The sequence below is a fragment of the Pleurodeles waltl genome, chromosome 4_1, assembly GCF_031143425.1.
Source record: "Pleurodeles waltl isolate 20211129_DDA chromosome 4_1, aPleWal1.hap1.20221129, whole genome shotgun sequence".
Taxonomy (NCBI): domain Eukaryota; kingdom Metazoa; phylum Chordata; class Amphibia; order Caudata; family Salamandridae; genus Pleurodeles; species Pleurodeles waltl.
The window spans coordinates 219,736,615-219,760,469 of NC_090442.1; the positions used below are offsets into that span (position 1 = coordinate 219,736,615).

Consider the following 23,855-nt stretch of genomic DNA (forward strand, 5'->3'; position numbering starts at 1 on the left):
CAAAATTTTCTGAGGGAACACCTCCTCCCCCACTGAACCTCCCTTTATGCTTGGGACATAGCACGCATCCCCCAACTTTTACGCCTCACCACTTTCAAATGTCACCAGCCGCCACTGAATGGAGGACACGCAACATCACAACCTACTGTTCCCACCCTCCCCCTTCCAAAAAACACTGCTTCTAATGCATGGCTCTAGATGTCCTGGCTTGGACATTTGCATTCATAGGATGTGGAGTGTGCAGGGGCTCCGCCTTTATATTTATTGGGAGATGTTGGCAGCTCTCTGGGGATTAAAGATGTTTAAAAGTTCAGCAGACTGTTCCGAGTCACTGCTTCTGATAGCTCAATAACATGTGGTAACATTAACTGAGGGAGCTGGGGCTGTGTACAGTCCGGGGGGAGCCTGTCCACCACTGTACAGGTGTACGTTGAACATACCCCTGACAAGGGGCTGATCACTCGACAATAAAGACGACCATTATTTCTTTATTGGTTGGCGTTCCAGCTGCACATGATTAGCTCCCGCACAGTGACAGCGCTGACAGAGGCGTCGGCGGCGCTTTCCAGGCATAGGAGAAATATTTCATCACTCTGGGTTATTTCTGCTTAACTTGGGTTGTAATGCAATACACCCCGACTGCATTTTTAGACATTACTGATATTAAGTACGTGATGTAGCTTCTTGAGGGATTTAATTGCAGTTCATCTGATGGAGGCTGCTTAAAGGGCCCAGCGAAAATTAATAATATGTCCTAAAAGCACAGAGGCACGCGTGGTGTCATCTGAAGCGCGCAAGGGCACGTACAGCAGGGCATACATGCCTATATTTTAGGCTAGGGAAGTCGGACATTTTGAAAAAATAATTGGGGGTAAGAATAGAAGCAGTGGCACTTTCAGGTGAGAGACAGCTAACATAAAGCCGTTTTTACCTTAAAAAATTGGGAGTTCCCTGTCTGAATCGCGTCTGTTGGCATGTATGTCAGTGACGTATTTTATGACCTTGAGGGAAAGCGCACAATGTTAAAGGACGATTGAATGGATCACTACATAGCATATCTGCGTCCCAGGGTTCCACACCTCTGTGTAACACCCCTTGTAGGTGCTGTACAAGCGCCTCAAGCGAATAATGCGCATTGTGCTTCAGACGCAGCGCAACAGAGAAGTGGAACCATGTACGTATAAGGCATACAGCGAGCCATTATCTCCCAATAAAGCTTATTGTCCCAGCCTGGATTGGACATTTCAATGGGCGCCAACCAATCGGTGTGAGCCCTCTTTGTGCCTTACCTTCCACCATACCAGGCAGGTTTTTAGCGCCATGGGCCTGCTAGGCCCCGCCCACCAAGGACTTCAGAGAAATCGCTATTTAGGAAATGCAAAATGCTATGTACCAAGATACTGATTTCCTAACAGCGATTCCTACAAAATAGGAATCGCTGTTAGGAATCACAAATAAGAAATCCCATGCCATTTGTGACAATGGATCGGTTTTGCATTTCCAAAAAAGCAATTCCCTATCAGGAAGCAGTGCACATGTAGAGCACACACATGCCCAATGGGCATGTGTGTGCTCTATTGCACTTTAAAAAAAAAAAGCATTTTGGGGTGCTTTTTTAAAATTGCACATGGTTACCATCGACTTGAAGTCGATGGTAATTGCATTTTCTAAATGCCCAGTTCGCATTTAGGGAATGCTTTGTACATCTGAATAGGAATCCCAAATAGGTAATCCCTATTTGTGATTTCCAATTTCAGGGATCACAAATCGCGATTTCTCCCGGGTAGAAATCATAATTTGCTATTCCCTAAAGGGCTTTGTACATCGGAAAAGATCATTTTGCATTTCTTAATGGCCCGATATAGCCGTTCGAACCGTTAAGTAATGCAAAATGGCTTTGTATATCTAGCCTCTAGTTAACAGTTAGTCAAATGAATGTCTCGGGCGTTTACTTGTTACTTTTGCGCATGTGTTAGCAGCGGTAGCAAGTGCAGATAAACTCTTAATTGGAATCCATGAGGCAAGGGGGCTAACCAAAAATGTCCTGATTTAAGGATGAGCACCTGCCCCATATTTGACTCCGTAGGTCGGTCCATTTTTCATTACTGTAACTCCCCCACCGACCCCCGCACTGGTCACTCTCCACAGCCCTCTATACAAATGACTGCCATATCGGCTCGCCTCTGTGAGAAGAAATGCCTGTTTTGAGTTTGCCTTGCGTTGCCTCAAGACGCTTAAGTGCTCCGGTAATCCTGATATCAGTTGTCATCTCGCCAGCTCATCGGGTTAATGCGCGCAGAGCTGGGTTTTCTCCGCGCGCGACATGTAATCGCGGTAATTAGCTCTCTCGCGCCGTGTGTCCGGAGGGAAGGACGGGGCTGGAGGCCCTGCACTGATAGACTGTGAGGGAGGCAGCAGGCGCTGTGCCAGCCATGGTCCAGGCGGTCACCAGGTGCTCTGCTCATATCCCCTTACTCTCAAGTAACAATATCCCTGTGAGAGACCCTTGTTCTGTCCCCGCGCTGCCCAGACGTCCAGCCTTGGAAGGCACAAGGTGGCGACGAGGAAAGGAGGAGCGCTCGAGCGGAAACAGTTCACCCCCACCCTTGTCATTTTCCTTGTTTGTAGCTCATTTGAACGCGAGGCCCCTACTGAAAGGAGTCCTTTTGTGGACAAAAGACAGTCGAGCATCTTGTCTGACTGGAGACTGTGAGTCACCAGAACTGGGAAGGTTTTGACTTTTTTAAATTCAGCATAATGTAGTTTCTGTACTGTTTTGTACCCAGCCTTTTAAAATGCCATTCCCAGGGACGTCTGGGCGATGTTAATCGATATTGCTGACCCCTGGGAGGTTTTGTTTGTTGGGAGGGGGTGGGATGAGAAAACCAGTGAACACAGACTGTTCTCAGTTGTCGCTGCGCTCACACAGTTTAACTAATAACGACGACCACATTTCCTTTAATTTGATTTTAAAACTATCTATTTTAATTACTTTGCTTTGGAAATCTCACAGTCACTGCGCTGATTATATGATGTTCGTAACATCAACGCTCGTGTTTCACACGGAGCAACTCCGAACAGAAGAATATTGTTTTTAAACCGGGAGGGCCGCAGCTGGCTTCCTGTGCGCCGCACAGCTCCGTGTCGCTATATGTTATTTTCAGTACACGTTGTTAAGTCGATGCCAGCGGACAAGGGGGTTATGTTTAGGGAAGGGGACCCTGGCCCCCCCAAGATACCTGTTTAAACTTAATCTGTGCGCGCAGCAAAGCTACCTGGGGTTCACCTGAGCGCCGAACATCAAGCAGGAGCCCAAGGGAATGATTCATGATGGCTTACAAACAGGCAGATAACCATGGGCTTCTGCAGAGGGGAGTGCTAATGCTCTTTCAAGTGCTTTCTGAGGTGCACGGGAGGTGTAAATCAGTCGTGAGTTGATGCTGTTCGAGATCCTTGGTGCATGTCTGGAGCAGGCCCAACTTCTAATTCTTTCCTTGCTGTACTTCTTAGTCTCCAGACTGACAATGTCCTCTCACCTGGTGTCACTTACAGCTTGTGATGGCTAGCGTCTCACCCAGTTATGCAGAGGTGTCATTTCGGAGGGGCTGTAGGTGATGCAGTCTTGAAGAGGAGCAGCGTACTCCCTTCAGAGTACAGGTTGAGGAGTAATTTTGAGAACATGGATTCTTAGTCTGCCATGCAGGAGACAGGAGGTTTGTGGGATCCAGCAGTTTCCTCCTGGTTGAGCGGGTGGAAGTTGGTGAGGTAAGAGGTGAACCACTGCAGAGCTGTATTGGAGAAACCCATATGCCTTTCCATGGTGGCGGTTTGTGCTTGCAAGTCAACCGTGCTCAAGGCTGCAGAGAGACTGACCAAGGTCTAAATATGCTATCGGCCAAAATAAAGTAAAAAAAAAAAAAAAAGGGGGCAGGTGTAATTTTTCTCATTGTTCACTGCTTGAAGAGTAGCTACCTCTGTGTTTCAGCAGGTCTGAAGCCTAGGCTAAGGGATGATTTCATGTTGTTGAGGAGATTGGGGCATCTTCATGAAAAGATTTCTCAGTGGGTGAACTCATGGGAGGTGCCCTCGAGAGTGTTAAAGATGTGAACGAGCTCAGCATATAGGAGGAGGTTGAACGGTGTCCACTTGCGGGTAGGATGATGTGGGTGACAGGCAGAGCCGATGATGGGCTTTGTACTGTAGATGTGGGTTCTGATCATGTGGATCGTCTCGCTATTTGAGGACTGATTGAGGTAATGGATGGTCTTGAGGTGGGTTTGTGCAGAGCTGGACTACTTTGAAGAGTGCATAGCATCTTTTGGCTGCTTCGTTGATCGTAATTTTGTAAAAGGTGGTCCTGATTTTGGTGATGAGGGGTCTGTGTGCCGAGCAGAGAGCTTTGAGTTGTGTGATGCCTTCAGGGGCATTGGTCCATACCCATTTCTTTTGTATCTATGTATTCTGTGCTTTTTTGTTTAGTTCTTGGGTGTACATTGGTGCAGAGGGTATGAAAATTAAGGATCATGTTTTCAGAGGTATATTAAGCTCAACTTGATTTTCAGGCGTGCATTGTATATGTCAAGGAGCCTGTTGACATCTGGTACGAGCAAGTAAGCTTTTGAGAGGCTGTTCGAAGTAGCCTGAAGTCTGTTTACTGATGGTTGCTTCTAATTACAGATTCCTCACTTCAGCACTCTCTCCAGGCACCATAATGCACCCAGAAACTTTCCCAGCAGTGCCACAGTGCTCCACTGGGTGGCGCTGTGAGACTTCGTGATGGCTCCTTCCGGCCCCAGAAGTGACCAAGTGGAGCTGCATAAAAAGCTCAACCACTGCGTGCTGACGTTTTTTTTTTTTTAATTTCCCCACCTCCTGACGTGAAATTGGAGCTCCTCTCCCACATTCGTTGAGCCTTATGACGACTTCTAGGAAATTCAGAACTAGAGTGCTAGGGAACCATATCCCTTCCTAAGACACCAGACTTCAAGCCATGCTGTGATTGCAGAAAACAGATGTTAGTCACAGACCCACACACAATGTCCCTTTTGTGATTGGGCTTAGAGCATGACTCAGAATTTTGCTGCAACTGGGATCTCATGCACCTGAAACGATCCGAGACCGGGAGGTGAAGCTGTATACCATCAAATATTAGAAGAAATTGAGACCTTCATGTAAGTCCCTCTCTAGGTTGCGGGTGTGGACTTGGTCTTTGGGGCCGTTCTTGCAAGCGGTCTACCTCACAGCCGAAGTCCTCAGCTAAATCTAAATTAAAGTCTAAGTGCAAACATAATAAAGCGAAACAGGACTCTACCCCATCCCACCACCCCGAGTCCAAGGAGAAGGAGCAAGACTGTCAAAATGTTAGTTGGTGAACAAGTGCAGGGCAGAATCCCCAGCTGATCTCGGTGCGCCTCAGCATGCCCAGGCCATTGGTGATGCTGCAGCAAATTGAGGCCTTCAAAGGCCTCAGGTGTTCAGCACTTTCCTGGTTCTTCCGGCATGCCTTTGGGGCCCAAATAATGACAGCCGAGGACCTGGTCTGGGTCTAGTGCCTGCACTTAGTACAGACACCTATTCCAGTGTCTGGCTCTGCTCCGGGCTCCCACTTGTCAACGCCGATGCTGCAAAAAGAGGGTCCTATTATGATCCTGATCTCTGACCCAAAACCAACTTCAGACCAGTGTGTCTCTATGAAATAACAAAAGCACAACCTGTTGTCATATATACTTATTCTGAACTAATACCTCCACAGAGCCTTTTGCACCAACAGAAGCTATATTATTTTTTCAGTTCGGACTCTGCACAAGGTAGTCTACTAGAAGGGGATGGTGATCCCGCCCTCATTATGATGATCATTTCTATATGGATATACAAGGTTGCAGTGGGTTTAGTACCTCCCCTCATATGGTGTTGGACACTCACCAGTTAGATTTGCAGCTGCCCATGGTCAAGACCAAGACTAATGTCCTTAGAGAAAATCTGCATACTGTGCATGCCACTTCTGAGTCCTAGCTCTCCTTTAGACAGTCCCGCATTGATACTTTGCTGGGCACTTGGACAAACCTATGTTTCTTCCTACCAGTGAATAGGAAGATGACCAGGTGTCAAATACTGGAGCCTGGTGACCTAATTTTCCTACTAAACATCCTACTCCAGAAAGCCTGATGGTTCAGGATTCAACCTATAAGGTGAAACACAATTCTTTCCTTATAAGTGTGAGAAAGTAGCCTCTTTCTAGCCTTGTTACCCCCACTTTTGGCCTGTTTGTGATTATATGTCAGGGTGTTTTCACTGTCTCACTGGGATCCTGCTAGCCAGGGCCCAGTGCTCAAAGTGAAAACCCTATGTTTTCAGTATGTTTGTTATATGTCACTGGGACCCTGCTAGCCAGGACCCCAGTGCTCATAAGTTTGTGGCCTATATGTATGTGTTCCCTGTGTGATGCCTAACTGTCTCACTGAGGCTCTGCTAACCAGAACCTCAGTGGTTATGCTCTCTCTGCTTCTAAATTGTCACTAACAGGCTAGTGACCAATTTCACCAATTCACATTGGCATACTGGAACACCCTTATAATTCCCTAGTATATGGTACTGAGGTACCCAGGGTATTGGGGTTCCAGGAGATCCCTATGGGCTGCAGCATTTCTTTTGCCACCCATAGGGAGCTCTGACAATTCTTACACAGGCCTGCCACTGCAGCCTGAGTGAAATAACGTCCACGTTATTTCACAGCCATTTACCACTGCACTTAAGTAACTTATAAGTCACCTATATGTCTAACCTTCACCTGGTGAAGGTTCGGTGCTAAGTTACTTAGTGTGTGGGCACCCTGGCACTAGCCAAGGTGCCCCCACATCGTTCAGGGCAAATTCCCCGGATTTTGTGAGTGCGGGGACACCTTTTCACGCGTGCAATATACATAGGTCACTACCTATGTATAGTGTCACAATGGTAACTCCGAACATGGCCATGTAACATGTCTAAGATCATGGAATTGTCACCCCAATGCCATTCTGGGATTGGGGAGACAATTCCATGATCCCCCGAGTCTCTAGCACAGACCCGGGTACTGCCAAACTACCTTTCCCGGGGTTTCACTGCAGCTGCTTCTGCTGCCAACCCCTCAGACAGGGTTCTGCCCTCCTGGGGTCCAGCCAGGCCTGGCCCAGGAAGGCAGAACAAAGGACTTCCTCAGAGAGAGGGTGTTACACCCTCTCCCTTTGGAAAAAGGTGTCAGGGCTGGGAAGGAGTAGCCTCCCCCAGCCTCTGGAAATGCTTTGATGGGCACAGATGGTGCCCATCTCTGCATAAGCCAGTCTACACCGCTTCAGGCATCCCCCAGCCCTGCTCTGGCGCGAAACTGGACAAAGGAAAGGGGAGTGACCACTCCCCTGACCTGCACCTCCCAGGGGAGGTGCCCAGAGCTCCTCCAGTGTGCTCCAGACCTCTGCCATCTTGGAAACAGAGGTGTTGCTGGCACACTGGACTGCTCTGAGTGGCCAGTGCCATCAGGTGACGTCAGAGACTCCTTCTGATAGGCTCTTACCTGTGTTGCTAGCCTATCCTCCTTCCTAGGTAGCCAAACTTCCTTTTCTGGCTATTTAGGGTCTCTGCTTTGGGGAATTCTTCAGATAACGAATGCAAGTGCTCATCAGAGTTCCTCTGCATCTCTCTCTTCACCTTCTGCCAAAGGATTGACCGCTGACTGCTCAGGACGCCTGCAAAACTGCAACAAAGTAGCAAAGACGACTCCTGCAACCTTGTATCGCTTCTCCTGCCGCCTTCTCGACTGTTTCCTGGTGGTGCATGCTTTGGAGGGTAGCCTGCCTCCTTCTTGCACCAGGAGCTCTGAAGATATCTCCTGTGGGTCGACGGAATCTTCCCCCTGCAACCGCAGGCAACAAAAGACTGCATCACCGGTCCTCTGGGTCCCCTCTCAGCACGACAAGCGTGGTCCCTGGAACTCAGCAACTCTGCCCAAGTGACTCCCACAGTCCAGTGACTCTTCAGTCCAAGTTTGGTGGAGGTAAGTCCTTGCCTCCCCACGCTAGACTGCATTGCTGGGTACCGCGTGATTTGCAGCTGCTCCGGCTCCTGTGCACTCTTCCAGGATTTCCTTCGTGCACAGCCAAGCCTGGGTCCCCGATACTCTAACCTGCAGTGCACAACCTTCTGAGTTGTCCTCCGGCATCGTGGGACTCCCTTTTGTGACTTCGGGTGGACTCCGGTTCACTCCTCTTCTAAGTGCCTGTTCCGGTACTTCTGCGGGTGCTGCCTGCTTCTGTGAGGGCTCCCTGACTTGCTGGGCGCCCCCTCTGTCTCCTCATCCAAGTGGTGACATCCTGGTCCCTCCTGGGCCACAGCAGCATCCACAAACCCTAACCGCGACCCTTGCAGCTAGCAAGGCTTGTTTGCGGTCTTTCTGCGTGGGAACACCTCTGCAAGCTTCTTCACGACGTGGGACATCCATCCTCCAAAGGGGAAGTTCCTAGTCCTCTTCGTTCTTGCAGAAACCAAAGCTTCTTCCATCCGGTGGCAGCTTCTTTGCACCCTCAGCTGGCATTTCCTGGACATCTGCCCACTCTCGACATTGTCGCGACTCTTGGACTTGGTCCCCTTGTTTCACAGGTACTCAGGTCCGGAAATCCACTGTTGTTGCTTTGTTGGTGTTGGTCTTCCTTGCAGAAACCCCCTATCATGACTTCTGTGCTCTCTGGGGGTTATAGGTGCACTTTACACCTACTTTTCAGGGTCTTGGGGTGGGCTATTTTTCTAACCCTCACTGTTTTCTTACAGTCCCAGTGACCCTCTTCAAGCTCACATAGGTTTGGGGTCCATTCGTGGTTCGCATTCCACTTTTGCAGTATATGGTTTGTGTTGCCCCTATACCTATGTGCTCCTATTGCAATCTACTGTAACTTTACACTGCTTGCATTACTTCCTTTTGCATATGTTTGGTATTGTGTACATATATCTTGTGTATATTTGGCATCCTCATACTGAGGGTACTCACTGAGATACTTTTGGCATATTGTCATAAAAATAAAGTACATTTATTTTTAGTATATCTGTGTATTGTGTTTTCTTATGATATTGTGCATATGACACCAGTGGTATAGTAGGAGCTTTGCATGTCTCCTAGTTCAGCCTAAGCTGCTCTGCTATAGCTACCTTCTATCAGCCTAAGCTGCTAGAAACACCTCTTCTACACTAAGGGATAACTGGACCTGGTACAGAGTGTAAGTACCCCTTGGTACCCACTACAAGCCAGGCCAGCCTCCTACAATAAGTCTCCAGATACGGAGTCCAAATTGATTGAGGCAGTTGAACAATTAATCTACACCTCGGCCAGCATAGTGCTGAGATGGGTCAATTCAGTCCATTTGTTGGGTTTCTACATGCATGTCCTCTGAGGTATGGCCAACAAGATCTTGCCGGCGGTCCCAGAAGACCTTAGGGCCTCTCTGGCATTTGATACTGCCACAATCAGTACGGAATGGGGTGCTATGTCCTCTGTCAGGAGTCTCTGTGCCTCTGGAGCTGGCTAGAGCATCAGGTAATTTTCCTGACTGCAAACCACCTAGCGGAGTCCTTGAATTTTAGAGCAAACATGCTCAGTCGGCAGCATCTGGCAAATCACGAAGGTGATGCAGGGCATCTCCCAGCAGTGGACAGAACCCTGGAGAGAATATTTATGCCACAGTTGAGAATGCATAATGTCAAAGGTTTTGTGAGTTAGAGTTCCCACAAAGAGACACACTGGGAGATGAATTCCATTTGGAATTGAAGATGGGATTCGTATGCCTTACTGACACTGCCTCTCCGGCTCTTAGTCCTGAAACGATCTGAAACGATCAGTGCCAAGTCATCGTAGTGGCCTTGCATTGGGCCAGTAGAGTAGTACCCAAAATGTCTGGCGTAGACATCTGCCCTTTGATCAGACTCCTGCTTCAAGAGGATCGATCACCTGTGGGCAATCAACACCTACATGCATAGAGATTGAGAGGTGGCCATTCACTGCATCTCACCTACAACCTGAAGTGTTGGATGTCATCCTTATTGCCAAGCACCTTTCGCCAAAGTCCATTTACACCGTGTGCTGAAATGGCTGGGTGAGGAGTCTGGAAGAAAATCACTTTTCAAGCCTATCTATCAGATGCAAACTGTCAGAGCAGGTGCCCAGTCTCCGCTATCCACCTACCTCTGCTGGCCCTCGGCCAGCTCCAGGATCCGCTTTCTTCTAGGCCCTCTGTCCTCTGCTGCAACTTCTTCCTCTTCCTGCTTCTGCACCACTCTCTTCTTGATACTCTTCCTGCTCCTGCTTTCTTTCCCGCCCTTCTTGCTGCTCTTGCTCTCGTTCCTGCCCTTTTCGCTGCTCCTGCTCTTTCCTGCCTTTTTTTTGCTTAAAATGCTCTTTCTCATCCTTTTTGCTGCTCCTGCTCGTTCCTTCTCTTTTTGCTGCTCCTGCTCTCATTCTCACTATTTTTGCTGCTGCTCCCGCCCGTTTACCACCCTTTTTTCGTACTCTCCACTTCAGTCTATTCTGTATTGCTTTCTTCTCACCTTACTCCTTCATTCTTTTTTGCTCCCGTTTTTCTTTTTTCTACCCTCTTTGGGCCGTTTTAGTCCGCTTTTGCTTCTGCCCTTTTTTGCCCTTTTCCCACTCCTTTCTCTCATCTCCCCCTCTCCTTCTCGCCCTTTTGTCAGCCCTACCCACCGCCTCCTACTGCACCTCTGAGGACCTACCTAATGGCAGCGGTGCCAAAAGCAAGCCTGTCTCCACCCGTTTGCATCTGTACCGCGCCCGGTGCCAGGAACCCTGGTTCAGGTGCCACCCACAGCTACGCTTCTACCATCCTCCGTGCCCTCGACCCTCTGTGCCGCCACGAATACTGTCACTGCACCACATTCCATGGTAGGACCTTCCACCTGCACCCTCTGCCACTCACCTGCCACAACACGCATTCCCCCATCCCTCTCAGCAACATCCAGCCCACATGGCATGCAGCACCAGCTCCCCACCACCATCTCTCATGCACCCTCCTCAACATTCGCTCACTCGGCAAACACGCCACTGAGTTCTGGTACCTTATCAACACTCTTGTGCCCAACATCGTTGTAAGGAAATGCCTCCTTGGCATGGTTACCCCCTGACTTTTTGCCTTTGCTGATGCCAAGTTATGATTTGAAAGTGTGCTGAGGCCTGCTAACCAGGCCCAGCACCAGTGTTCTTTCCCTAACCTGTACCTTTGTCTCCACAATTGGCACAACCCTGGCACCCAGGTAAGTCCCTTGTAACTGGTACCCCTGGTACCAAGGGCCCTGGTGCCAGGGAAGGTCTCTAAGGGCTGCAGCATGTCTTATGCCACCCTGGGGACCCCTCACTCAGCACATGCACACTGCTTGCCAGCTTGTGTGTGCTGATGGGGAGAAAATGACTAAGTCGGCATGGCACTCCCCTCAGGTTGCCATGCCAACCTCACACTGCCTATGGCATAGATAAGTCACCCCTCTAGCAGGCCTTACAGCCCTAAGGCAGGGTGCACTACACCACAAGTGAGGGCATAGGTGCATGAGCACTATGCCCCTACAGTGTCTAAGCAAAACCTTAGACATTGTTAGTGCAGGGTAGCCATAAGAGTATATGGTCTGGGAGTCTGTCATACATGAACTCCACAGCACCATAATGGCTACACTGAAAACTGGGAAGTTTGGTATCAAACTTCTCATCACAATAAATGCACACTGATGCCAGTGTACATTTTATTGTGAAATACACCCAGAGGGCATCTTAGAGATACCCCCTGAAACCATACCGACTTCCAGTGTGGGCTGACTAGTTTTACCAGCCTGCCACACACCTGACATGTTGCTGGCCACATGGGGAGAGTGCCTTTGTCACTCTGTGGCCAGGAACAAAGCCTGTACTGGGTGGAGGTGCTTCTCACCTCCCCCTGCAGGAACTGTAACACCTGGCGGTGAGCCTCAAAGGCTCACCCCCTTTGTTACAGCGCCACAGGGCATCCCAGCTAGTGGAGCTGCCCGCCCCTCCGGCCACAGCCCCCACTTTTGTCAGCAAGGCCGGAGGAGATAATGAGAAAAACAAGGAGTCGTCACTGGCCAGTCAGGACAACCCTTAAGGTGACCGGAGCTGAGGTGACTCTGACTTTTAGAAATCCTCCATCTTGCAGATGTAGGATTCCCCCAATAGGATTAGGGATGTGACCCCCTCCCCCCTCCCCACCGGGAGGAGGCACAAAGAGGGTGTAGCCACCCTTAGGGCTAGTAGCCATTGGCTACCATCCTCCCAGACCTAAACACACCCCATAATTGAGTATTTAGGGGCTCCCAGAACCGAGGAAGATAGATTCCTGAAACCTGAAGACGAAGAAGGACTGCTGACCTGAAGCCCTGCAGAGAAGATGGAGACACCAACTGCTTTGGCTCCAGCCCTACCGGCCTGTCTCCCCACTTCAAGAAAAACTGCAACAGCAACGCATCCCCCAGGGTCCAGCGACCTCTGAAGCCTCAGAGGACTAACCTGCATCTAAAAGGACCAAGAAGCTCCCAGGAACAGCAGCCCTGTTCAACAAACCTGCAACTTTGCAACAAAGAAGCAACTTTTAAAGACCACACGTTGCCCGCCGGAAGCGTGAGACTTTCCACTCTGCACCAGACGCCCCCTGCTCGACCTGTTGAAAACTAACTCTACAGGGAGGACTCCCCGGCGACTGCGAGCCTGTGAGTAGCCAGAGTTGACCCCCTGAGCCCCCACAGCGACGCCTGCAGAGGGAATCCAGAGGCTCCCCCTGACTGCGACTGCCTGCTTCAAAGAACCTGACGCCTGGGAAACACACTGCACCTGCACCTGCAGCCCCCAGGACCTGAAGGATCCGAACTCCAGTGCAGGAGCGACCCCCAGGCGGCCCTCTTCCTAGCACAGGAGGTGGCTACCCAGAGGAGCCCACCCCTTGCCTGCCTGCGTCGCTGAAGAGACCCCCAGGTCTCCCATTGAATCCTATTGCAAACCTGACGCCTGTTTGCACTCTGCACCCGGCCGCCCCTGTGCCGCTGAGAGTGTACTTTCTGTGCCTACTTCTGTCCCCCCCCCCGGTGCCCTACAAAACCCCCCTGGTCTGCCCTCCGAAGTCGCGGGTACTTACCTGCTGGCAGACTGGAACCGGGGCACCCCTACTTCCATTGAAGCCTATGTGTTTTGGGCACCACTTTGACCTCTGCACCTGACCGGCCCTGAGCTGCTGGTGTGGTAACTTTGGGGTTGCCTTGAACCCCCGACGGTGGGCTACCTTGGACCCAACTTTGAAACCTGTAAGTGCTTTACTTACCTGTGAACCTAACAAATACTTACCTCCCCCAGGAACTGTTGATTTTTGCACAGTGTCCATTTTTAAAATAGCTTATTGCCATTTGTGCCAAAACTGTACATGCTATTGTGATGATTCAAAGTTCCTGAGATACCTGAGGGAAATACCTTTCATTTAAAGTATTGTTTGTAAATCTTGAACCTGTGGTTCTTAAAATAAACTAAGAAAATATATTTTTCTATATAAAAACCTATTGGCCTGGAATTGTCTTGTGTGTGTGTTCCTCATTTATTGCCTGTGTGTGTACAACAAATGCTTAACACTACCCTCTGACCACACTACCGCAAAATAGAGCATTAGAATGATCTCTTTTTGCCACTATCTTACCCCTAAGGGGAACCCTTGGACTCTGTGCATGCTATTTCTTACTTTGAAATAGTACATACAGAGCCAACTTCCTACAATGGTCTTCCTAACGGAGACATGGTTCAACCCTGCATCGGCCGCCGACATCGCCACCACACCATACCAGCAGGATACACAATCACCAACCGTGATTGCATCAACAAGGCAGATGGAGGAATTGCCGTCATCCAGAAAGATTTCATCAAATGCACCACCGCCACGGACGACACCAGCAGTGGAACATCTCAAACTCGCTGTCCAAAGGGGTGATAAATCCTCTATAAGGAAACCCTTTCATACCGTCCACTGGGACTTCGAACCACCTTCTGCACCTCATCACCAATTGCATTGCCCACCTCACCATCGTCTCGAATGATGTGCGTCCCTGGATGAACCCAACTTCTACCTTGATGACATGATTGACCCTAACTCCGCCAACCTCCTCAACAGCCTGTACAACCTCAGCCTCGCCCAACTCATACACGACCCAACGCACATTGCAGGACACATGCTTGACCCCATATCTACCTCCTACAACCGCATCAAATACACACATGAACCGACCACTCAGTTGTCTACTTCATCATCACAAACCCCATGCCCTCCCACCCAGCGCCGGCCGTTGCAGCTGGAACAAGGCCTCAGAGACCGAATGGACCAACACCCTCGCCCTTAACCTGCCCAAACACCACATCGTGAACCAGGATGTAGGAAGCATCAACACCTGCATCACTGTCTGCGCTGATATTGCTGCCCCTATCAAAAACAAGAAATAAAAAGATCCACCAAGCAAGCCAGCTGGTACAGTAAGGACCTCAGGACATCAAGCACCACTGCAAACATCCTGAAAGAAGGTGGCGCACCAACAAAGAACGAGCCGAAAGAATTGCATACACATTAGCACTGAACCTGTACCACAGACAACTACATGAGACATAAAAAAACAAAACAAAAAAATCGCTTTGAGCTTCAGAGCTAACCACTATAAGGTGCTCTTCTGCATAATCAAGGAATTCACCAACCCCGCAACGGCGACAAGCAACATCTCCCCCTCTCAGGTTCTATGCGACAGTCTCACAGATTTCTTCCACAACAATCACCAAAATCCACAGAAAGTTAATTCCCCAATTTGAGCCTGAAGACTTTTTCAACAGCTATACCTCCACACACACGACCATCCCACGGCTAACTGCCTGGAAGCACCTCACCACTCAGGACACCATCATGATATCCATCCATTCAGGGGTTCCATCCGACCCACCCATGCCCCACCACATCTTCAACCTAGGAGCTTCCAGGATCGGCCTTGAAATTTCCACCCTACTCAACACCTCACTGTATTCTGCCACATTCCCAGAAGACTGGAAGTACGCAGAAATCAAACCCCTGCTGAAGAAACATTCATTGGACCCCATCGAACTCTGCAACTACAGACTCCCTGCTCCCTTTCCTGGCCAAAGTCATTGAAAAAGCCATCAACCAATAATTCACCATCTACCTTGAACACAATCACCTCCTGGACGACTCCCAATCTGGATTCTGTGGCAACCACAGCAGCGAGAAAGCCCTGATCTTGGCCACAGACAACATCCGGGCCCTCCTCGACAAAGACAGCCGCCCTTATCCTCCTAGATCTCTCAGCAGCTTTCAATCCTGTCTCCCACCACACGCTTATCTCCAGATTTCAAAACATAGGCATCCAAGGAGCCTCCCTCAGATGGATCGCCTCCTTCATCATGAGTCCACCTTCCACACTTCACCTCCAAACCAGTCATCTGCGGAGTTCCTGAAGGCTCATCATGCAGCTCCACCCTTTTCAACATCTAGATGTCCCCCCTTGCTAGCATAGTCAGATTCCACAGACTCAACATTATATCCTATGCCGACGACACGCAACTCATCCTTTCCCTCTCCAAAAACTCTACTGCTGCCAGAACGAATTTTCATCAACAATTATATGAGGAATAACTGCCTCAAGTACAACACAGACTAGACTGAAGTGTAGATCTTTTCGGCAGCAACAACTCTTGGTGACCTAGAGAACTGGAGCCCACTCCAACCCCAGCTGAAGCCCCAGGAATCTCAGTATCATCCTGGATAGCAAACTCACCATGAGGTGCTAAGACAAAGCAGTGCCGTCCCCCTACGTATTCATCCTGCGCATGTTACAAACATTTTCAAGCAGCTTCCCCAAAACGCACCATCACCCAAGCCCTTGTCACCAGTTGACTGGACCGTGGAAGCACTCTGTGCATGGGAATCAAGGCCCACCTACTTCAAAGCCTACAGACTATCCAGAACACTGCAGCAAAACTCATCCTGGATCTCCCTTGTCGCACCCACACCACCCCACCTCAGAAAACTCCACTGGCGCCCAGTTCAGAAGAGATGCCAGTTCAGGCTCCTCACCCACACGTTTAAGGCCCTGCACATTTCCGGACCCACCTACACCAACCACCATCTGAGATTCCACAAACCCTCTAAGCACCTCCACTCCACATCTCTTGCGCTGGCCCATACACCCTGTATTAAATGTAAAGAAAAATTGGTTTCTCACTCGCTGATCTGTGATTTAGATTGTGAACTAAATCTATTCACAGCACATTGGTAATGAGCTGATCTAGTGGGAGGACAGGCTCTGGGAGGACAGGCTCTTTCATGGACCAGCACTTTTAAATGACATTACTCTTTCTGAATGACCCCTTTCTATTGATATAATTAAGAGTTTGTGGAACAATTATCTGCTAAGGAGAATAACACCATTGAGGATGTCCATAAGCCACACAGTGTTGTGCAATGTGAGAGCTGAGCATAGCTTTGCCAATATTTCTTTGGGTAAAATAACTACAATAACCTGCACAGGTCAGTGATTTTCCTTCTCTTCTTAAGGAAGTGCAGAGGACAGATTCTTACACTTTGCAGTGGTGCAGGCTATCCTAATAACATTTTCTGAAAACGTTCAGTTGATCTTTTATAGATAATCAGAATATAGTTTTAAGGGCGGGGGTGGGGGGGGTGGCTTTGGTAACTTGGGGGTGGGGGGGGGGGTTATTCCTGTGATTGCTTGGCCATAGAAAGTTGTCCCACAGAATAATTGTATAGGAAACAGAAAGAATATTTTTCTAACTTTGCTGGATTGATTTTTAGGTGGTTAAGTCTCATCCATGTCTCAACTGAATTTATACCAGCTTATACCCTTGTTAACAGGTAGTATTGGTCATGCTAAAGATCATCTTTATATTTACTGGCCCTTCACTCTATCCATGGCAGCATATGTGATTTTATTTGTACTTCTTACTACCTTGTTTTTTCGACAGTTTAGACCATTGTTTTACAAAGAACTATTGGTAAAAGTGTGGTTGGTCATTGTTGGGCTAAGTTTGAGGACTGTGATGCCTTATATGGCTGCTACTTTGGTTTCAGATGCTCCAAACGTACGTGGTGAACTTATTAATAGGTCTGCCAAGGAAGTGCATGCAAGCCCTGTTCTCAATCGTCAGACCATGTAAATCTTGACTGTCACCCAGAAGGCACTACTAGGAAAAAGTCTACAGCATTTAAATAATCTACTTTCATTCTGTAGTTCTTTAAATGAAAATGGTTAGTCCATGAGCAAATGTCTGATGGTTGTCCCTAGGTCCACATGTATTAGAGCAAGTAGCACAGGTTTTACCTATATAGTGATTCTGGTTTGGAGATGGCTTCTGGGCGACTGTGGGGAACTTAGGATCTTATGGCATTTTTCATACTCACAAAGTTTATGGATTGATATATAAAGGCCACTGCCTAAACACTAAAGTACCAGAATTTACATATAAACATTGCCTTAAGTATTATTGATTTGAACATTAGCCACGGGAAACATTTAGTACACAGTGAAGATTTGGTATACTTTCTCAGTATTTACAGTAGCCCCTCAAGTTCCTAACACCATATTCTACATAACTCGTAGCGAGAAGCTACTGTTGCAGTTTAAGTGTGAAGATGAGCACAGCAAGTGTTGGATCAATTACGTTTTACTAGAACACCCTACCAGCCCCAGTTGTCTTTCCAAAAATAAGGAAGGTGAATCTGCGCTCCCAATCAGAGCCAACATGATTGTGCTTTTTATTATGATTCTTTTCTCTGATATTCATATTTTCCAGACCTTGAGTTTTTGTTTTTGTTTCATGTTTAGTGGATATAGGTTTGTTAGTTTTTTTTTAGTTTTCTACCATTGAAATTGAATAGAATTTAATATATATGAAGTGATGGCAAAATTGTTGGTAGGCTGAGGTAGTCTTTAGAAGACAGGTTTATCTTTGGTTCCCGTGTCTTAGGGATACTGAAACAGATAGTGTATTGATGTAAATCTGGGTTTGCACATTCTGTACCCGGTTGGTGTTTTCAACTGTTTTCACAAGCACTTGATTCAGTACCTTTTCTTAATTGGGAACATTGACATTAGACTCCGTACACCTGGATAATTGGTGGCAAGCATCTGCTTTTCATCCATTTATTGATGTTGCACACTTAACACAGTGTTGCATAAAAGGCCAGTAGCCTTGCATAAGTAATGTCCACTGCCGGCAACTGTTTTGCTTTGTATGTTGCTTTACTCTTGAAGTTGCATTACATTGGTCTCGAGTTAAATGTTGCTGCATTGCAAAATGATAACTTTTAACTATTTTTTTTTCTTCAGAAAACTGAGATGTGGGAGAAAGAAAAGACAGAAGCAGACATGGAGGAGTTTGTCTGGGAGAACAGCGCATCTGAGAAGAATGCCTTGGAGACCCTCTTACGAATAAAAGCGGCTGAGAAGAGTCCAGCCGTCTGCAGGGAGGAGCTGCTGGAGTCTGAGGTTGTGAAGGAGTATCGGAACTCAGTGGTCACACTGAGGAATGAGGTCGGGACAGAAGACTCCGTCTCAAAGTATAAAGAGTCCGTGAAGAAGCTGCTTAATGTTCAGGCAGGTCCTTGAAGCCTGCACTGAGGTGCACTGGAGGCCTGGCTTCGTCATACGCAAACGGGCTTGTTTCATTTACTTTCCCGTGTGGTCAGTAAAGTTCAGTGATGCATTGTACATAGGGATTATGCATATTTTGACATATTCTCCCCCACGACTCTTTATGGACACAGCATCTGCTGCCAGAAGAGCTAAGTCTGCCAGCCCTTCAATTGGAAATAAACTGAGTCGTGACACCTCGACTGCTTTACACAGTACTTCCGAGGGATGCTGGTCCTATTTCAGGGGTGAACGTAGCTCCGAAAAAGGAGTAAAGAACTCAATGCAGTGACGTATCCGAGGTTCAAACAACATCTATGTACAATATGTTTCTGTGGTACATAAGAAACTGTGACTGGCCTTATCATTAAAACGTTTCATACTAAAGATAAAAAATAACTTTGATTTTTTGCTCAATGCTTTCTTGCATCGTAGAAGGATTTGGCCTGATCCCAAGTGTGATCATGTCCAGTGTGGACTACCACAGTGTAACACCCGAGTGTTTGAGTAATCATCTCACAATAAGCTCTTTAGTCCATGTGAGACTGTAACTGAAACACTAGGGAAAACTTGTATTTATTTATTTGAAGTCTTGTGTTGCGCCGGCATGTTAACCCCACCCCCAGTGCTACTCTGGCAGTTAACCCCTTCACCTGTGAGCAGTGCTTCTGAAAGTCACCCAACATTGCAGTGTTGTGTTTCACACGATCTCTTCCACAGTTGGCCATTAATGCCTCACCTCGAGGTTCTGTGCTCTTGAGTGGCGGATGCAGCAACACATTGTAGGATTGGCATCTGCAGCCTACTGGATAATGGCAAACCTCCCACTGTACACCACACAGTCTCATTCTACTAACTGAAGAATCCTGGGATTACCAGTTCACATATAACTGCAGTTAAAACTCAGGCCAATTTTCGTTATTTTTTATTGTGGAGATCTGATGTAGGACAGATCTCGATCTAAGGAGTACAGTAAACATTTTCATTGTAGCCATAGCATCCTGCACGACACACTTCATAAGCAATGTAGAAGTATAAAGAACTTTTAATTACATTTTCTCCTTTACCTGGGATGTAGGTAGATCTGTGATGACGTCTAAGAACACTGTGTCGTATCAATCAATCAATCAATAAATAATTTATAAAGCACGCTATGTACCCGTTAGGGTTTCGAGGCGCTAGGGGGGGTGGGGGGGTGCTGCTATCGTTCGAAGAGCCATGTCTTGAGGAGTCTCCTGAAGGTGAGGAGGTCCTGGGTCTGGCGTAGTGAGATTGGGAGTGCGTTCCAGGTCTTGGCGGCGAGGTAGGAGAAGGATCTGCCGCCAGAGGTCTTGCGCTGGATTCGGGGGACGATGGCGAGGGCAAGGTTGGCAGAGCGTAGTTGACGTGAGGGAACGTAGAAGTTGAGTCTGGTGTTCAGGTAGGTGGGTCCGGTGTCGTGTAGAGCCTTGTGTGCGTGGGTGAGGAGTTTAAAGGTGATCCTCTTGTCCACGGGGAGCCAGTGGAGGTCCCTCAGGTGAGGGGAGATGTGACTTCGGCAGGGTATGTTGAGGATCAGGCGGGCGGATGCGTTCTGGATGCGTTGGAGTTGTTGGATGTCTTTTGTTGGGATGCCTGTGTAGAGTGCGTTGCCGTAGTCGAGACTGCTACTGACGAGGGCTTGGGTTACCGTCTTTCTGGTTCCTGTTGGAATCCACTTGAAGATCCTGCGGAGCATACGGAGGGTGTTAAAACAGGAGGATGAGACTGCGTTGACCTGTTTGGACATGGTGAGGGCGGAGTCGAGGATGAAGCCGAGATTTCGTGCGTGGTTGGCTGGGGTGGGTGGAGGGCCCAGGGCGGTGGGCCACCACGAGTCGTTCCAGGCCGAGGGGGTGCGCCCGAGGATGAGGACTTCCGTCTTGTCGGAGTTAAGTTTTAGGCGGCTGTTGCTCATCCAATCGGCGATGGATTTCAGTCCCTCGTGAAGGTTGGCTTTGGCGGTGTGAGGATCTTTGGTCAGGGAGAGGACGAGCTGGGTGTCGTCGGCGTAGGAGAGGATGCTGAGGGTGTGCTGGCGGGCGGGGTATGAGAGCGTAAACACATTTAAAGTTCCGGAGGTGAATTGTCCAGGGGCACACTTGTCTTCCCTACTACACTGTACTGTACCACAGTGTTTTTATGCTAGGTGTAATGTTTCTGAAATTCGTTGATATATCATTTCAGCCTTAGTATTTTCAAGGGCCCTTCTAGTCAGACCCCTAATATGGTACACCTTTTTTAGGGAAACATCACTTACAATGCAGCATATGCAACGCAATGCATTTACCACAATCCCTTTACCACGCATATTACCACACATGGCTTTACCATGCATGCCTTTACAACGAATTTAGTTGTAAAGGCACGAATGGTAAAGGTGTATGCTTGGTAAAGGTTCTAAAAGTAAGTACAGGTAAGTATTAAGTGGTGTGAGTGATTTATACATATATATATATATATATATATATATATATATATACACACAGATTTTAGGGTTGGTAATGATTATTGGTGGTAGTGGCATTTTTAGGCTTTAGGGTGGGTATAGGATTTGGGGTGGTATGGGCATTTTTAAGTTTTAAGGTGGGTATGGATTTGGGGTGGTAAGGGCATTTATAATAGGTTTTGGGGTGCATATGGGATTTGGGGTGGTAAGGGCATTTTTAAGTTTTTGGGTATGGGTTTTGGGGTGGTGTGGGGTGTAGGTTGGGTATGGGTTTTTCGGTGGTAAGGTAATTTGTAGGGTTTTTGGGTGTGTGTGTATATATATATATATATATATATATATATATATATATATATATATATATATATATATATATATATATATATATATATATATATACACACTTTTTACCAACCATGTGTATATATATATATATATATATATATCTGTCTACCTCTACTTTTTACCACGCATATGCCTTTACCAACCAAGCCTTTACTTCAAAATTTGGTAAAGACATATGCGTGATAAAAAAATGTAATGGTAAGGGCATGCGTCGTAATGACCATGCGTTGTACTTACCGCATTGTAAAGGCATATGCATGGTAAGTGCATGCATTGTTCCGTCATACTTTCCCTTTTATAATATACATGTATTTATTTTTTAAATGTTTTCTTTAGCACATATGCACCAAGAATCATTATTAGCGTGCTTTCATAAAACAATAGGAACAACAAACAAAGGCAACAGTAAGTATACATAGTCTAAATGTATGTAATCAGAAGTGAGTATTTGTATAGCACAAACGTAGCCAAAAGGCAGGGGGGCTGCTGTATAGGGTCAAAGGCAAAGACATAATTAACTAGTGATTGCAGGGTTAGCTGACTTCTGTCAACAAGGGTGAGCTGAAATTTTGTGTGTTGTAGTGTTCTTTATAGAAGTGCCTTCATTTGTTCCCAAATTGGAGCAGGATTGAGGTGGTCCAATTTGAGATGGTGAGGATGTTCCAGATCCTGGGTGCTTGTTGGGTGAAGAGATGATGAAGGCATATTGCCCTGTATTTTCATGTGCAGTCTTGTTCCTCCATTCTGATTGTGTCCTTGCTGCGGGTGTGTCAAGGGCCACTAGATATGGTGAGATTGAAACCCAGAAATGCTGGTTGTAATGGTTTTGTAAATGATGCAGCTGGTTTTGAAGATGGTGCTGGCTAGCAGGAGGAGCCAGTAGAGTTTTATCAGGGTGGAACAAAGCTATCAAAAAGAGTTAAATTAATTCAAGTTAGGGTGAAATGAACTTTTGGTTTAGTATTTTTGAATTTATGAATTTGTAGTAATTCCAATTATAAGTCAATATTAAGATGAAGTGTTTTCATTAAGTGAGTTGCTCTGTACATGGGACATAAGCTTTTAAATCTGATTCCTGGTTTAATGGGTAGATTCTGCAAGTAACTATGATGCATTTCTATAGTGGAAACCTACGCCAAAGGTAACAGTGACAGGTATAAAGTCGATAAATAATAGAAAAGGTAGTTCGTTTTTGTATAGTGGATTCATTGTATTCTCGTGTTCTTTAAAGATGTGCGTCTTAAACTGAAGTAGTGTTCTTTTTTACACTACTTTTACAGTTTGATGGTGCCCTGGCTGTGGATATCTTTAAAACCACCAACAATTGAAGCCAATGGATTTCCATCAGAGTGGTGAGGTGATGTGTTATACTTCTTCAGGCTCTAAATAGGATATGCTGCAACGTGAAGGATGCCCTGGCAAATATTGAGTGCCAGTGCGGAGTCTTCAGGGTGGTGGGGCATGAAGCATGGTGTTACCACCATCCAGATGCAACAGTACAGGAGCTTGAACATCAGTTCTGAAGTTGCATTCTGGAAGAAATTGTTTCACTTTCTTTAGAAGAGAAAGTGGTTACCACACTATCTTTGTGTTGTTTTATTAATGTGTTCTTTGAGGGTAAGGTTGGTGTACAGGTTGAATCCAATTGACGTGGCATTCAGTGAAAGTTGGGGTCAAGGTTCATCCAGGTCTGGATGGTGGGCAGGCAGTGTTTGAGGCATTGGATGTCGGAAGCAGGAATGACTTTCAAGTACAGTTGTGTATTATTGGCATATTGGTGACTTTTGATGTGGCTATCTCTAAGTTGAGCACCAAACGGCTCCATGTAGAAGTTGAAGATAACAAGGTGCATTATGGAATCCCGAGGGACTCTGAAAGGTGATTGGGATCTTTTGGGACCCGAAAGCATCCATGTGAACAAACTGCTATTGGTTGGAAAGGTAGGAGCAGACAATATGTTTCTCAAGGTTGGGAAAATGTGATCATAGTTTCATGTACAGGAAATGAGCCTGGATGTGGAATAGAGAAGCATTTTAAGAGGGACAAGAGAAGATTGAGGGACATGAGCCAGTATGTCTTTGCTAAAATTCAAACAGATGCTAACGAGTGCTGGGTTGCTGTTTTCCTGTTAGATGGATTGCAGTGTACGTTTGATTTTCTTAAACAAATGGAGGTAAAAGTTGCCTGACCGAGGTAATCTTTTGATATGTGGAATGAGTGATAAAATGGCATCAAGTGCATAACCTGCAAAGTTTTTCTGTCCAGGGAATTGATCCCTACAATCCATCCAACTGGAGTTCAGAAAGAAGTATTAGGTTATGTTTGGGTT

General features: G+C 47.1%; 1 protein-coding gene across 1 annotated transcript in view; it reads left to right on the forward strand.

Annotated features, from left to right (window-relative positions):
- MRPS35 (mitochondrial ribosomal protein S35) overlaps positions 1-19,119 on the forward strand; it is a 149,269-nt gene extending 130,150 nt beyond the window's left edge. Inside the window, exon 8 of the mRNA XM_069228175.1 lies at positions 18,412-19,119. Coding sequence (XP_069084276.1) covers positions 18,412-18,690 — 279 coding nt within the window. The 3' untranslated portion in view covers positions 18,691-19,119. The remainder of the gene's footprint in view (positions 1-18,411) is intronic.
- Positions 19,120-23,855: the final 4,736 nt, after the last annotated feature.